Source organism: Artemia franciscana, chromosome 10 (genome assembly GCF_032884065.1).
Source record: "Artemia franciscana chromosome 10, ASM3288406v1, whole genome shotgun sequence".
Lineage (NCBI taxonomy): Eukaryota > Metazoa > Arthropoda > Branchiopoda > Anostraca > Artemiidae > Artemia > Artemia franciscana.
The window spans coordinates 2,576,587-2,594,350 of NC_088872.1; the positions used below are offsets into that span (position 1 = coordinate 2,576,587).

At 33.3% G+C, this 17,764-nt stretch overlaps 1 protein-coding gene across 7 annotated transcripts in view; it reads right to left on the reverse strand.

Moving 5' to 3' along the window:
* LOC136031651 (uncharacterized) overlaps positions 1-17,764 on the reverse strand; it is a 238,092-nt gene that overhangs the window by 167,640 nt on the left and 52,688 nt on the right. For all 7 annotated transcript variants that reach the window (XR_010618551.1, XM_065711311.1, XM_065711305.1 and 4 more), the window contains 2 exons: positions 16,494-16,632; positions 1,999-2,126 (listed from right to left, as the gene is read on the reverse strand). Coding sequence is in view for 6 of the 7 variants with exons in the window: in XM_065711311.1 (XP_065567383.1) it covers positions 1,999-2,126; positions 16,494-16,632 (267 nt within the window). In the remaining variant the exon portion in view is untranslated. The remainder of the gene's footprint in view (positions 1-1,998; positions 2,127-16,493; positions 16,633-17,764) is intronic.

Consider the following 17,764-nt stretch of genomic DNA (forward strand, 5'->3'; position numbering starts at 1 on the left):
TCAAGATGTTTGAAAACAGTGTCAAGTATATAACATAAACAATGGGTGGTGCTATGATTCGGCCTAAAGCCAAACTGATTTGGGTTAATTTTATCTTGAATATCATCAAAGAGGAAATTGTAAATAAAACTTTCAAAAATTTTAGAGAAAATAGAGGTTTTTGATATTGGTCTTAAGTCAGAGGGGACTTTTGGGGTCTTGTTTTTCGGTATAGGTGATACAATAGCTCGTTTAAAACACACTGGAAAAATACCATCTACAAAACATTGGTTAAAAATTGCAGTTAGAGGTACACTTAAATAATGGGCACATATGACATGCGATCCAAAGTGGGTGGGAGGTTTTCCATGGCAACAATCTGCCCACCCCTCCAGCTATATGGTAGGAAGATTAGGACTGTTAAACTTTATTTGAACCATACAATAATTTTAAAATCCGTATGACTGGAGGCAATATATAGGGCTGTGAACACTCAAACACCCCTTTTACTCTCCCTGAAAATTTCCTCTAGAAAAACAGAAACTTTCCACCTTGTTTAAAGCGAAATAACACAAGGTTTTATTTTCATTGGTTGAGGCATAAAGTGGGCCCATGCCCCATCCTATGCCCCCCACCCTTCCTGCCATCAACTTTAGCAGAAGGGTAGGGATGATTCACCTTCTATGAACTGAAATAACATAATGATTTTCAACGGTATGATTGAAGAACCAAGGTGGGTCATAGTCCCTTCCAACACTCCGCCCACCTTTTAGCACAATTTTGAGCACGCTACAGCATATTTCAACAAGATTCACGCGGTAACTTTCAATTTTTATGGCCAAAGGACCACGGTAGGCCTTCCAACGCTCTTCATGCCTTCCACCTTTAGCTTTTGGCAGAAAGAAAAGCATATTACACCTTATTTAAATCGATCAATGCGCGATTATTTTCAACGTGCATGAATGAAGGAGAAAAGCGGGTCCATGACCCTCCTACCCCCCCCCCCTACCCCCATTCTCCCACCAGTATTTTATGAATAATTTGATGTTGCACGCTTCATTTTGTTAGAGGCAGAGCTACAAAAGAACTTTAAATTTATGGATTTTCAGGTGGGACAATTGCCCCTTCAGTACCCCTACCCCTCCCATCTTCAAAATTCATGTCGGATTTAAGGGATGTTGCACCTTGCTAAGATTTAAGACACAAAATTACTTTCAATCTTCTTGATTCGAGTCGAAAATGGACACGTGACCCCTCCAAGAACACTATCCACCAGGAAACTTTCAGCAGAAAACTTTTTCGTTCGCTGATGGGCAAGTACCGTGAGCATTGGGGCATGATGACGACGGTTTCCAGAAATTTATTCCCATTCTCCGAACTGCTGTTCGACTAAAACTCCTGGGGCAAGTAATTTTGGAACAAGAGAACAGAGCGCATGAATTTTAAATGCGTCTAGTAGTTCTGAACCCACTAACCTTCCGCACTAAATTGCGTCATTCCATTGAAATCACTACGAGGGTATATCCAACAAAGGGGACCTCGATAAAGAAATTATACACCATTGAACCTCACAGGGACCCTCAGCTATCCTCAACAATTTCTTCTTGGGGATGAGGGGTTACGTATTATTCGTTTGCGAATCGTTTTACGGCGGAGAAACTTATCTTCGTAGCTACCATAAAGGCAGAGATATGCTGAAAATGATGCGTTTCTACAGATGCTTGAATTATGCAGGCTTACCTTAGTATTGACAAGATTTTTCATGAATTTTAGCTGGAGGGCAAACTGGGACCCGGGGGGGAGGACTGGATCTCGGGAGGCAGTTGCTCCCCCTGCTCCATAGAAAATTACGTCCCTGGTACCTTTGGCATAACTAGAACTTGAGCATGCTTTTCAATACATTTTTCCAAGAGAATCGCACCTTTTAAATATTTTTGTGTCAATAAATTTCCAAGAAATTTACAATAATAGATCCAAATTATCATCTATAAAAAGACTCAGCGAAAACGAGAAACTTACAATTTGGTTTCCTTTGTATCCAAAATTTTCTCCAGTCGCCTTAGCAAATGCATAAAGAGTTTACTTCCCTCAGAAGCATTTAGAAAGTTTTTATTCTCTAATGGCTCACATTCAAAGTCACGTAATCCCTAGAACAGAAAATAACTGAAAAAGAATTCAATGAGCTTAGTAAGAGTGGATGAGAAAGAACATAACAGAATACTAAGTATAATTATTTTAGAAAAAAAAATCTAGGAAAAAAGGCATTTCTGTCTAGCAAAAAGAGTGTCTTTCTTGGAGTAGAATTTAGGAGACTAATTAGCTGCATTCAACAGCTTCATTGAGTCAGCTTTAAGATTTTTAACAAAATAAATAGATCAAAAGAAAATTGTACAAAAAGGAATAATTCTAAAGAAAAGAAATGAATAAAATTAAAGCAGAAACTTTTTGAAGAACACAACTGAAGCTAGGTGAATGCAACTTTCAAGAATACTTTTAGACGTAGAATTCTGTTCAAAAACGGCACTTTGTTTAATTTTGTTGCTCAAATTTTGGCACCTAAATGGCTCAAATTATTTCGCTCAATTTTGGTAGTTTACACTTTATTTTTTCACGGTTTATTTTTTCCCACAATTAATTTTTTTATTCACAATATAAATTTTTTCCAATTTCGCAAAAAAAAAAAATTTTAATTTCTCACCAATTTAAATTTTTCTCGAAATAAACCAGCTCCATAATAATAATAAAAAAGAAACTTGTCTGTTTTACCAAAAGCACAAAGAGCTTTTTTTTTCTCAGAAGCCAATATAAAAGCTTACGTGTCCTATTGGCTTATATTGAAATCCCACAATCCCTGAGATAGAAAATGAAAAGGTTAGAACAATCTGAGAAAAGAAATACGAGCGAATGAGAAAGAACATCACAGAAAAGCAATTAGAACTATCTCATAGGAAAAAAATAAATGTACTTTTTTTCTTTTGCGGCACTGTGTACAGACTGTATTGGAATAATAGAGTCCAATAGCTTTAATATATACAATCAAATAAGACAGTTTCATGAATACCAAAAAATAACTAGTTTTTCAATAAACAGACGACTTTACCAATTAAGCACAAAGTTAAAAAGAGAAAATTTTTTACAAGAACAAAATAGTCATGAGTAACAATTTTCTTCGAGTAGTTAGGGGACCTAAATTTTTCTTTGAGGGGTACCGCGTGTCCCAGCCAAGTGGAAAGAAGCAAAAAATAATTGTTTAGGATATCTGATCAATTCATATTCCTGTATTATTAAGTTTCTGACATAGGAAAAAACTAGTTCACAGGGAGAAAGAAGATAAATATTGGTTCCCCCAGAAAAGAGCCAAAAATTAGGCCAGAAGCTCTTTTCTATAAATGGCTAGAAAGTTACAGCGCAAGTCCCTGAGCCATGGGAGCCCTAACGCATAATCATAATATAAGTTGGGGGCACGGGTCCCAAAACTAGAATATTTTTATAGCTTGATTCTTATACCTGAAAGTACTTATATTTAGGTCATCTCGATTCACAAAAACAAAACAGAAAAAAAACCTCTGTCTTTCAGGGACAGGAAATGGTCAAAAACTTATTTTCTGATTGAATCAGAACTTATGTTCTTAAACCATTGCACCAGAAGTACTACATTGCACAAAGAGAAGAAAAAAAAATACTGGTCTCCCTACAAAGGGTCACTTTTTTTATCTAAACCATTTTAAACTTATACCCACAATTGTTGCAGCTAAGGGGGTCCTTATTTGCAAAATAAAAAATGGCCCCTAAAAATGGGCATAATTTTTATTCGGTTGGCTTCAAACTTATATCTGAAATATCTTAGGCCATTGAACCTAATTCACAAAAACAATTAAAAAAAAAAAAAAAGTTGTTTATTTGATACTTGGGATCCAAAATAGGTCAACATACTTTTAATATTTTTCTTCCTTTATCTTCAATACCCTAAATTCCCGTTTCGACTTTTTTTTAGGTATTTTCAGAGTTTTTATCCCTACGACAAAAAAAAAAAAAAAAAAAAAAAAAAAAAAAAAAAAAAAAAAAAAAAAACAACTACGAAATCTTCTAAGAACACGAAGTACCAAATATACATTATTCGGGAAAAATCAAAAAGCGTTTTTTCTAAGAACGTCCTCTAAGAACGAGTTTTATTTTAAAAGAAGTCACTTACACAGGTTGCCCCCAAATGAAAAAATATATTTTATTTCAGGAAATGCACAAGAGAGCTTACTTCCTGGGAAGCATTTAGTAAGTGTTCAGCTTCTAATGGCCACATTCTCAGTCAAGCATATCCCTACGACAAAAAAAAAAAAAAAAAAAAAAAAAAAAAAAAAAAAAAAAAAAAAAAACTACGAAATCTTCTAAGAACACGAAGTACCAAATATACATTATTCGGGAAAAATCAAAAAGCGTTTTTTCTAAGAACGTCCTCTAAGAACGAGTTTTATTTTAAAAGAAGTCACTTACACAGGTTGCCCCCAAATGAAAAAATATATTTTATTTCAGGAAATGCACAAGAGAGCTTACTTCCTGGGAAGCATTTAGTAAGTGTTCAGCTTCTAATGGCCACATTCTCAGTCAAGCATATCCCTACGACAAAAAAAAAAAAAAAAAAAAAAAAAAAAAAAAAAAAAAAAAAAAAAAAAAAAACAACAACTACGAAATCTTCTAAGAACACGAAGTACCAAATATACATTATTCGGGAAAAATCAAAAAGCGTTTTTTCTAAGAACGTCCTCTATGAACGAGTTTTATTTTAAAAGAAGTCACTTACACAGGTTGCCCCCAAATGAAGAAATATATATTTCATTTCAGGAAATGCACAAGAGAGCTTACTTCCTGGGAAGCTTTTAGTAAGTGTTCAGCTTCTAATGACCACATTCTTAGTCAAGTATATCCCTACGACAAAAAAAAAAAAAAAAAAAAAAAAAAAAAAAAACAACAACTACGAAATCTTCTAAGAACACGAAGTACCAAATATACATTATTCGGGAAAAATCAAAAAGCGTTTTTTCTAAGAACGTCCTCTAAGAACGAGTTTTATTTTAAAAGAAGTCACTTACACAGGTTGCCCCCAAATGAAGAAATATATATTTCATTTCAGGAAATGCACAAGAGAGCTTACTTCCTGGGAAGCTTTTAGTAAGTGTTCAGCTTCTAATGACCACATTCTTAGTCAAGTATATCCCTACGACAAAAAAAAGAAAAAAAAAACAAAAAAAACTACGAAGTCCTCTAAGAACGAGTTTTATTTTAAAAGAAGTCACTTACACAGGTTGCCCCCTAATGAAAAAATATATTTTATTTCAGGAAATGCACAAGAGAGCTTACTTCCTGGGAAGCATTTAGTAAGTGTTCAGCTTCTAATGGCCACATTCTCAGTCAAGTATATCCCTACGACAAAAAAAAAATAAAAAACAGAAAAAAAACAACTAGGAAATCCTCTAAGAACGAGTTTTATTTTAAAAGAAGTCACTTACACAGGTTGCCCCCAAATGAAGAAATATATATTTCATTTCAGGAAATGCACAAGAGAGCTTACTTCCTGGGAAGCTTTTAGTAAGTGTTCAGCTTCTAATGGCCACATTCTTAGTCAAGTATATCCCTAAGACACACACAAAAAAAAAAAAAAAAAAACTTCGAAATCTTCTAAGAACACGAAGTACCAAATATACATTATTCGGGGAAAATCAAAAAGCGTTTTTTTACTACAAAAGAAAATGAAGTGGAACTTTAAGGAGGGATCAAAAGAAAATAAATTTATTGTCTATTACATTCTTTCTTTTTTATTTATTTTGAGCAGTTGAATTTTTCCTTTAAAGGCATTCAATTCAAAACATGATTTCCAAGCATTTCTCTACTTTTTACTATGCGAAAACTGCGTTGTTCAGAAGGAGGGATGAATAAGAAGAATTGTGCTTAAAATCAACACATTATCTATGAAGACCAGATTTTAAAATATTTTTTCAATAGGAATTTCTCAGAAAATTCTATAATGAGACCTAGAACATATGCCTCTTGGCTTCCACAAAAATTCTACTATAATGTAGAAAAATATAAAATATAATATAAAAATATAACTTAAAAAATTCTTGTAATACTTTGCTGTTACCGATTCCGCTTATTAAGCTTGACTTATTTATGTGTCAAAAAAAGAAATGTGTCCCTATAATAATTCAAATTATAAATACGTTTGAAACAAATTTTAAAACGGGTTTAGTAAAGAGATGCTACAATATAGATATTGTTCAAAATTCAGTCAATGTGCCCCTAAAATAGAAAGGCTAAAAAGAATATAAGAAACAAAATAAAGGTACTTAAAGATAACTTTTAAGCAACTTTAAAATGTCTAGTCGTTTAGTTCCAGCTTAAAAAATTGATCGAAAACTGATATATAATGTCTTAGGGGCGTTCCAGGAACAAAAAGTTCCTTATTAATGATTGGTGCAATTTGATATTGCATGATGATGATGGTAATATTTTTCTTGGTGCTATCAGCACTTAACTCGACTTAAGTTCAGTCGAGTTGATAACAGAAATATAAGGATAAGTCAAGTTTATTAATAGAAATATAGGTTGAGCCTGCCCATGAACTTGCAAAAGCAAGTTGTCTAGGGGCGTGCCGGGAATGAAAAATTCCTTATTAATGATTATAAGCATCAACTAAATACACAACTAAAGCAACTATATCCGTACATAATTCATTGCTAATCTGCAGCTAGAGTCACCGTGACAAAAAAAAAAAAAAAAAAAAAAAAAAAAATATTCCACTACACTCCTTCACATCCCTCAAACAACAATGGAAAAAAATGACACAAATAATAATATTGAAATTCATACTTAGAATACATTTTTTTCCTTAGCTTTATTTCTAAATTCTTCTAACCTTTTTAAGTCATTAATTGTCTTATCATTACTATTCCGTAATTTCATTCATTTTATTCATTATTATTCATTAATTTATTCATAATTACATCACTAATTATCATATTTTTAACAGTCCATTAATTTACAAATAAAATGACAAATCATAACCTATAACTCGTAATTAGAAAACATTTTTTCATTAACTTTATTTCTAAATTCTTCAAACCTTGTTATGTCATTAATTGTCTCATCATTACTATTTTATAATTTTATTCCTCGATAAATAAAGGAGAGCTTAGACCTTGTAGTGATGGCAATTGGAGTAGACAGTACCTTGCTTTTTTGAGCATTATAATTGTGGCAATCAGCCCTAACCTAAAACATGCCTGAGAAGCATAAAGTAAATTATTATTATTATATTTAAACATAAAGAATAGGTAATACAGCTCCCATAAGCCCGCAGCTGGTAAAGTAATTTGTCTTCCATACTCCAGTCCCACAGAATCACGATGGCGTCAAATAGCAAGAAATCTGCTTAATATAACACGATTCAGCAAAATATAGACCAATTTAATAAGTTCCTACAAAGTAAATAATTTCTTGGACAAAATTGCTTTTCCATTTACAGTTAGAATGAAATGAAGATATTCAAAAACACGTAAGACTGTTAATTTAACAGTGAAATTTGCATGACAAAAACCTTCTGTGCACAAATAATAACGAAAATTCCCTAATTTTTGGCATACATTATTCTTTTTAAGCTAGTTTCTTTTTTCTCTCCTTTTTCCTCATTGGTGTAGGCTTTACTAAATGGAGCTGAAATATTCGGACTTTCATTATTTTTTGCGCAATATTTTTTTTCTTGCAAAGTTCACTGTAGTATTGAAGGTTGTAGATGTTTTTATTAATAAAATTATAATAAATACAAAGTATATAATATAAACATATACTCAGAAAATAAATATGATAAAAGATATATAAATAACAAATACATAATATAAACATATGTTCGGAATATAAATATGATAAAATATATATAAATAAAAATATATAAAAATTCCCTTTTTTTGCATACATCAATTTGTTTAAGCTAGTTTTTTCCCCTTTTTTTTACCTTTTTCCTCATTGGTGTAGGTTCACTATATGGAGCTGAAATATTCAAACTTTTATTATTTTTTGCGCAAAATGTTTTTTTGAAAAGTTCACTGTATTATTGAAGGTTGTATACGTTTTTATTAATAAAAATTATAATAAATCAAAATATATAATATAAACATATATTCAGAATATAAATATTATAAAATATATATAAATAAAAAATATTTAATATAAACATATATTCGGAATATAAATATGATAAAATATATATAAATAAAAAATATATAAAAATTCCCTATTTTTTGCATACATCAATTTGTTTAAGCTAGTTTTTTCCCTTTTTTTTACCTTTTTCCTCATTGGTTTAGGTTCACTATATTGAGCTGAAATATTCAAACTTTTATTATTTTTTTGCGCAAAATGTTTTTTTTTTTTAAGTTCATTGTATTATTGAAGGTTGTATACGTTTTTAGTAATAAAAATTATAATAAATAAAAATATATAATATAAACATATATCCAGAATATAAATATGATAAAATATGTATAAATAAAAAATTTATAATATAAACATATATTCGGAATATAAATATGATAAAATATATATAAATAAAAATATATATATAAATTCTCTAGGATTTTACTACAAAGAGCTGAAATATTGGACTTTTATTATTTTTTGCACAAAAATGTTTGTTTTTTTTTCTTGTAAGATTAAATGTGTTATTAAAGGATGTATCCGTATTTTAATTGTTCCTGTGAAGTTCATTGTTAAATAAAACGAATATAAACAAGAAGATATATAAATGATAAGAAGGTACATACATAGAATATACATTCGATACAATTTAAAACAAAAATTAATCAAAGTGAAATATGAAGAAACGAATAAAGAAAAGTAATAAACAAAATAAAAAGTATGAAGAAATATAAAAAATAAGAAAGTACATACACAAAATATACATTCGATACAAATTAAAAAAAAATAATCAAAGTGAAATATACAGAAACGAATAAAAGGAGTAGTAAATAAAAAAAGGAACATTACCACCTACACAACAGGAACAGTTTGTATGATATTAGACAGAAGTGAATGACTTGAAATTAGTCTTTGGGTTAAAATACTTAGGACACTAAAAATAAAAAATACATTTTAAATAAATAAATAAAGTTAAAATAAATTAATCTTAGGATTATTGATTTTTGAAAACACGATTTTCTACGATTCTTTTTCTGGCGGTCTCAAAACTGTGAAAATTTTTGGCCGTTATCATTTTTTCTTCAGTATCACCAGGTTGAACCAAAGGTAGTTAGATAAGCAAAACAAATAAGATAAATTTTACAACCTTTTCCTCCGTAAAAATTCAACTACTAAAATCATGCCGATTCCTATAGACAGTAGCACCTTCGAAGTAAAGCTACAATTTCTTTAACTGCTTTGGTGACACATGATTTTAGCTGTTTTTTTTTTTGGCATTCGTAGCTAAAAAAAAACATATAACTGCATATGGATGTCTTTTTCATCAAAAACTGAAATCCTAATTTTCATATATTTTATAAAAATATATATAATTATACAAAAATTGTCTGATAACACAACAAAAAAACATTATTTATTCCTAAAATAATATAAATTTTTTGTACTTGTTTAAACACCCTTCTTCTAAGCATTCTAAATAAAATGAAATCCAAATAATTTCCGGTTTCCAATATAGTTTATTTACTTAAATATTCTATCTTCAATAAGCTTTTTTTTTACGCATTCGCAGCTACAAAAAACACACAACTTCACATGTAGGTTTTTTTTTCGTTAAAAACTGAATTTTTATTTTCATAAATTTCATAAAAAACATATATAATTATACAAAAACTGTCTGATAATAAACAAGAAAAACGTATTATTTATTCCTAAAATAATTTAAATTTGTTATACTTGTTTAAACGCACTTCTTCTAAGCATTCTAAATAAAATAAAATCCAAATAAAAATACGTTCCAATTTCCAATAAAGTTTAGTTACTTAAGATATTCTATATCAATCACTCTAGCCAATTCTTCAAAATGAGAGGCTTGGCCAGAGGAAACTAGGTCGCCTTAACTTTCATCATTAGAAGGGTTTTTAACTCTCAACTCCCGAGTTAATTTTAGACTTCTCGAGTAGCCAACAGTTACTCAGTTTTAAGTATTCTTAAATCCAGAACGCTTCTGTTGCAGAACGTTCCTTTCCTTATTTTTTCCTTTCTTGTCATTAGCGGTAATCCCTGGACTTTTGAGCACAGCCTATCAGCTATTGACTAACTAAAAGCTAGATGGCAGGAATGATTCTTTTTTTTATTTTGGGCGATTGCTTAGAATATCTAGCCAAAGTCGTTTTCAATAGTCATGAATTAAGTATATGTCAATGTCATGTCAATGACATATATGTCATGTCATGTCATGTCTTCGGTTTTCAGATCAACTGTGACAGAAAATGGTAGATAAAACACCGCGTTTCAACTATTATATGGTTAATGCTCTTATATGTAAACAGAAAATTAAATATTCTTTACGTAAGCACAAAAAAAAACTCATTTAGCACTCCCCACAAAAGATCCATGCGGTCTTTCCTGCGCTTTCAAAAAGCTAAAAATACGATCATGCTGTAATAACTCACAATAGAAGAAGAGCATAAAAGCTTAGTTTACTCACAAAGTTTAACATCCTCAAATGAAAAGCTGGTTTTAGAAAGTACAAAGTTAAACCTTACACATAGGAAGAAAAGTTCCGAAAAACTAATGCTATTTAAAAGAGTTTGTTAATCAAGTAATAGGTATTATTAAATAGCTGTTTGTGGTGAAGCTTTACTCAAATTAATCTACACAAGTGTTCATGAACTACCCAACTTACTCCTAGAATTACTAACAATAATGATATAAGTTTACTATCCACAAAAAAGCAGAAACAGCAATGTGTAGTACAAAAAATTGAAGAGAAAAGAAAGCAAAAACAACACAAAAATAATTGTAAATACTATAAGCAAGAAAAGTTGCTAACCAGCTCCAGGAAGAAAACAAATGCAAAATACGGCCATAAACAGGAACAAAATTCAAAGTTTTGACACATTAAGCATCAGTAAGGCCATTTATTTGAGATGGTATATTAACAAGTCCCTATCTACTATTACAGTATCATCGCGGTAAACGAAGTAAAAATTTACAATATCTAAAGCATACCAATCGTAGTTTACAACAATGCTTTTTACGGAACAAATGGGTAGTATTAGAAGGAAGAGAATAACTGGAGAACTAAAACTATGGTACAAACTATATAAACTCTTTCATCACCTTTATTTGACGAAATTTTCCTATATGCTACCCTGATTCCTAACTACTCTATTTATTAGGATCGGACAGGTAGAAAAAGAGAAAAACTTAACGGTATGGACTACTAAAAACACAGGAATTCACATTTAGAAGGATTAATAGACAGTCCAATGGAACCAAGACGCAACTTAAGCATGGAAAAATTTTTAATTTTTGAAAATTTTTGAAAAGATCTTATAAATACGGCTTAATAAAAGAATGTCGTCGGCATTTTTAACAGATAAAGTAATGTAGTGCAGGGCATTAGAATGAACAACGTTATCAAGCGATACATAAAAGTTTTTTAAAAACATTTTTAGTTTTAATTTTCACATTTTAATGTAAGTTTATATATAATTTGTATTTTATTTATATTTATATATATATATATATATATATATATATATATATATATATATATATATATATATATATATATATATATATATAAACTTACATTATATAAATTTACAAGTTTCTGGTGTTGTGCTGAAGATGGCCCTTAGACATAAGACCGAAATATTCATTGAATTTAATCCCACTCTCTTGAAAAAATTCCCTATTATTTCTAAGTTGTGTTTGTTGGATCCAGAAATATCCACTGTTAGGCAGTAAAGTAGATCTTTGGATTTAACCATATCTTTCATAAGGCGAGTGAGAATATGTTGAACCTGAGAGCAGCTAAGACGCCTACGGAGTTTGTTTAGCACAAATAAACTAAAGGATTAATTGACAGGCCAACGGGACCAAGACACAATAGGCTCCTAATTTTCTAGGTTCCTAATTTTCAATTAGGCTCCTATGGCTACGGCTTAATGAAAGAAAGTCGTCGGCATTTACAACAGATAAAGTAAGGAAATGCAGGACATTGGAATAAACAATGTTATCAAACGATCCATCAATATCCACTGTTAGGCAGTAAAGTGGATCTTTGGATTTAACCACATCTTTCATAAGGCGAGTGAGAATATGGTGAACTTGAGAGCAGCTAAGACCCCTACGTAAACCAACTTCTATAGACGTAAAATCGCACTTAGAATGAATTTCTGGTAGTAATTAATGTTCAATTACTTTGCTCAAAAAGGAAAGCACGGTGACTGATCGACAACTACTGCAACTATTAGGATCTTTTCCTCGCTTAAAAAGAGAGCTAACAAGACGAATTAGAAAACTCTCTGGTGCAATAGATTAAGCTAGACATACTTGGGATAGCAACTCCAAATGACTCATAACAGCAGGGCAATCAAATAAAAAACGATTAAAACAAATACTATAGCTGTCAATAACACCAGATTGTTTAACTTTCTTGAGCCCAGATAGGATATTAGCCAAAGACAAGGGTAGACGATCAGATAGTCGAATATTTTTGGTAAAAATTATTTAGACTTTACAGAAAGTTACTTGAATGCTGTATTAACACCATTAAAAACTTTACGGTAATAATTAACAAGAGCTAAGAGCTCATATGACACTTGTGACGAGGTCAGAAGATCCAAGAGCCAAGAGCTCATATGGCATGAGCTCTAGCAAAATTCTAAGAATCAACAGACTGATTTAAAAGGAAAATCAGAGGCTTAATGCCGGTTGGGACTTAAAATAAGAGCTCTGAGACACAAGGTCCTTCTAAATTTCAAAATTCATTAAGATCCGACCACCCACTCGTAAGTTAAAAATACCTTATTTTTCTAAATTTTCCTCTTCCTTCAGCCCCCCAGAAGGTCGAATTCGGGAAAACGACTTTATCACGTCAATTTGTGCAGGTCCCTGGCACACCTACCAATTTTCATCGTCCTAGCACGTCCAGAAGCACCAAACTCGCCAAATTTCTGTTTCCCCCTCAAACTTCCATGTCCCCGTGTCCAATTCATCTAAATATCAAATTTCATTAAGATATGATCACCCGTTCGTAAGTTACAAATACATCTTTTTTCTAGTTTTTCCGAATTACCCCCCACCCCTCAACTCCCCCAAAGAGAGCGAATCCGGTCCGTTTATTTCAGTCACGTATTTTGGACGTGTGCTTATTCTTCTCACCAAGTTTCCTCTTGATCTCTCCACTCTAAGCCTTTTCCAAGATTTCCGGTCTCCCCCTAAAACTCGCCCCAGCAACACTGGATCCAGTCGGGATTTGAAATACGAGATCTGAGTTACGAGGTCCTTCTAAATATGAAATTTCATCAAAATCCGATCACTACTTCGTAAGTTAAAAATTAACCATCCCCCCAACTCCCCCAAAGAGATCGGATCCGTTCAGGTTATGTCAATCACGTATCTAGGACTTGTGCTTATTTTTCCCACCAAGTTTCACCCCGATCCATCCATTCTAAGCGTTTTCCAAGATTTAAAGTCCCCTGCTCCAACTCCCCCCCCCCATGTCTCTGGATCCGGTCATGATCTGAAATAAGAGCTCTGAGACACGATATGCTTCTAAACATCAAGTTTCATTAAGATCCGATCACCCGTTCGTAAGTTAAAAATACCTAATTTTTCCGAATTAACCGGCCCCCCCCACTCCCCCCAGATAGTCGAATCGGGGAAACGACTATTCCTAATTTAATTTGGTCTGGTCCCTGATACGGCTGCCAAATTTAATCGTCCTAGCTTATCTGGAAGTGCCTAAACTAGCACAACCGGGACCGACAGACCGCCAGAATTTGCTATCGCTATATGTCACTTTGTAAATACCAAGTGTCATCAAAAATCGAATAGCTTCAAACTTGAATGAACGACTCGTGTCCACTTTTAGCTATTACTTACATTTCTCTAGAGGCTTTATCGTTTGGTCTACGCCACGCATTCAACCAAGCACGGCTTTTAGTTATCTGACCTTTTAACTATTTTTAACAAAATACATCTCAAAGTTTTTATCTGAGGCATTTGAAGAAAAAAGGCCCTGTGGGGGAATGGAGGCTACTTACCCTTCTGATCACTTTTGATTGAGAAAAAGTGAACTTGAACTTTGAATTTCTAATCAAATGAGCCCTCTCTGAAGTTTATACGAGCATCCATTCCATAAGAACCTTACATACCCCCAGGTTATTACTTACAACACCTGCCCCCGGCCCTTAGAGCATTGTATCGACCCCGGAGTTTCTGTTATACGGCCTTGAACTATTTTTAACAAAATGGCTACCTCAAAATTTTTATCTGATGCGTTTCGGGAAAAGGTGGCTTGGGTGGAGGGGGGCTAGCTGCCCTTCGATCTATTTTGACTCTGAAAAAATGAGCTAAACTTCCAATTTCCAAGAATTGAGCCATCTTTGAAGTTTGTATGAGCACCCCTTTAATAAGAACCATAGCACCTGCCCCCAAACCCTGGGCGGTTGTGTCGACACCGGAGTTATTGTTATATGATTTTTGAACTATTTTTAACAAAATGGCTATCTGAGAATTTTTATCGGATTTATTTGGGGAAAAGGGGTGTAGAGGGGGGGGGGCTATTGCCCTCCGATCACTTTTGACTCTGAAAAAGTGAACAGGAACTTTGAATTTCCAATCAAATGAACCTTCTCTGAAGCTTATACGAGCACCCTTTATATAAGAACCATATTTGTCCCCAAGGCATAACTTACACAGCCTGCCTTCGGACCCTAGGGGGTTGCGTCAACCTCAGAGTTTTGTTACATGATCTTTGATTTATTTTCAACAAAATGGCTACTTCAAAATTTTATCAGACATATTTGGGGAAAAGGGCGTGGGGGTTAGCTGCCATCCGACCACTTTTGATTCTTAAAAAGTGAACTAGATCTTCCAATTTCCAATCAAATAAGCCCTCTCTGAAGTTTACACGAATATCCCTTCTTAAGAACCATATACACCACTAGAGCATAACTTACACCACCTGCCCCCACGCTCTGGGGAGCTTTGCCGACCCCGGGGTTTTCGCTATCTGACCTTTCAACTATTTTTAACAAAACATTTATCTAAAAACTATTTGCCCCACGGTCATAACCTAAAACGCCTGCCCCGGGCCCCTGGGTGTTGTCTCAACATTGGAGTTTTTGCTATATGATCTTTGAACTATTTTTAACAAAACAACTAAATGAAAATTTTTATCGGATATAATTGGAGAAAAGGACGTAGAGGTTGGAGGGGCGAGTTGCCCTCTGATCACTTTTGACTCTGAAAAAGTGAACTAAAAATTTGAATTCCCAATCTAAGGAGCCGTCTCGGAAGTTTATACGAGCATCCCATCTGTAAGAACTATATTTGCCCCCAGGTTATAACTTACAGTGCTTGCCCACAGGCCCTGAAGGGTTGTGTCGACCCCGAAGTTTTTGTTATATAATCTCTGAACTATTTTTAATAATATAGCTACATCAAAATTTTTATCGGGTTTATTTGGGGAAAAAAGAGCGTGGGGAGGGCTAGCTACTCTCTGATCATTTTTGACTCAAAATGAGATAGAACTTTCAATTTCCAGTCAAAAGAGCAATCTCTGAAGCTTATACGAGCGTCCCTTCCGTAAGAACCATATATACCCCCAGGGCATAGCTTACAACGCCTGCCCGGGCCCTGGGGGGCTTGTCAACACCGAAGTTTTTGTTACCTGACCTTTTAATAAAATGTATATCTCAGGATTTGTATATGATGCATTTGAGAAAAAAAAGGCGTAGTGGGGGGATGGGGTATTTGCCCTCCGATTACTTTTGACTCTGAAAAAGTGGACTCGGACTTTCAATCTCTAATCAAATGAGCCCTCTGCAAGTTTATACGAGCAGAACTTCCATAAGAACCTTGTATTCCCCCAGGGCATAAGTTACAACGCTTTCCCTCGGGCCTTGGGGGCTTGTATCGACCCCAAATTTTTTGTTATATGATCTTTCGACTGTTTTTAACAAATTGGCTACCTCAAAATTTTTATCAGATGTATTTGGGGAAAAAGAACTTGGGGGGCTAGTTGCCCTCCGATCACTTTTGACTCTTAAAAGAGCACTAGAACTCTCGATTCCAATCGAATGAGTCCCTTTGAAGTTTTTACGACGACCCCTTCCATATGAAGTGCCTCTGGAAAAAAAACGAATAATAATAAAACACTGGAGCCGTATGGCCTTTACTATAGGCAACGCTATGGCGTTGCCTCTGATTTGTAATTTTTTATTTGTATCTTTATCGCATTGACAGGGCACGAATGAGGTTCATCCTTACGTAATGACCTTTTAAATCTCAAATATAAGCAATATTCTTACCTCCATAATTTTGGCTTCAACATTATCAGTGCCACGTTCTAGGTAGCTGGACTTAGCGAAATGAGTTCTGACGCAAAATTGAAGTTTTCCAAGGCATTCTTCCAGTCGCGTCATGTGATCAAAAACATTATTCCACGATCTACGGGAAGAAAAAAAAGGGATCACGCGATCTCTGACGGAATGCTTTGATTACATAATTATTAGTTTTGGATCCAAGCAATGTGCTACTCACTCTCTATCCTCTGGTGTACATCGTTCTTTCTGCCACACTTGGCATACTTCCACTCTTCGCCTCATCAAATCACAGATGTCAAGTTCCGTGGGTCCATACATGGGGTCCATAATCCCCCTTCATGTCACACGCCAACTGTACGAGAATCTTTATAGTTACCAACCCTTTGCTTCTAAGAGACTGTCAAATTCTTTATTTATATAAAGACTATTCTTTGAGACCTGTGGTGCATTCGGAAAATAATTATGGGGGGGAAGACCAGGGGTACCTGGGCCAAGGAATGGAAAACTTTAAATATCCCTTTGGAAAACCTTTATTTTAGCTGTACTTGAGTAATATTTTTTTCTCTTTAGTTCCTATTATAGTTTTATTTATCATAAGTTTTTATACATAATGCTCGTTTTTAAGGAGTAAACAACATCTAAGAAACAAGGCCTATCCTTAAAAAAAAAGTCATATAAGAGGGCAGACATTTTTTTTTCCAGGGAAACTAGGGGGTTTACTTCAACATTCAAAATGGCTACCTTCCTAAATTGTTACGCTTTCGGATTTTTTTTTTTTTTTTTTTTTTTTTTTTTGATACATCCCCTCTAAAGTTAGCTGTGAAAAAATATACATAGACTCATACTGGCACTCGAGGAAGGAGGAATAAAATCTCTTCCTTAATACTTGTCTATATGCCCCCTCTTCAGAAAAATTTGAAAAATTATGGACTAAAATTTAATGGAGAAAACATATTTTATGGATTAAACTTTAAAAATAAAAAGCTTAAACCTTTTTAAAATAAAAATTTTTATGGACTAAGAAACAGAACAGATAAAATTATGGACTTCTAGGAACATCAGGCTTCCCCCTCCAGCACCAAAAATCGTGAGACATTTCCCATAAATATGGTGATGTATTTACCTGTGCATAGTATGTATCGCTACTCGGGTTAAGTTTTTTTGGAGAAATTTATCCCGATTGGGGATAAAGGCAAGAAACTTTATCCTTTAAAAGGCAAGAACCGTAACGACTTGTCTGTCGTCCCTCTTTTTTT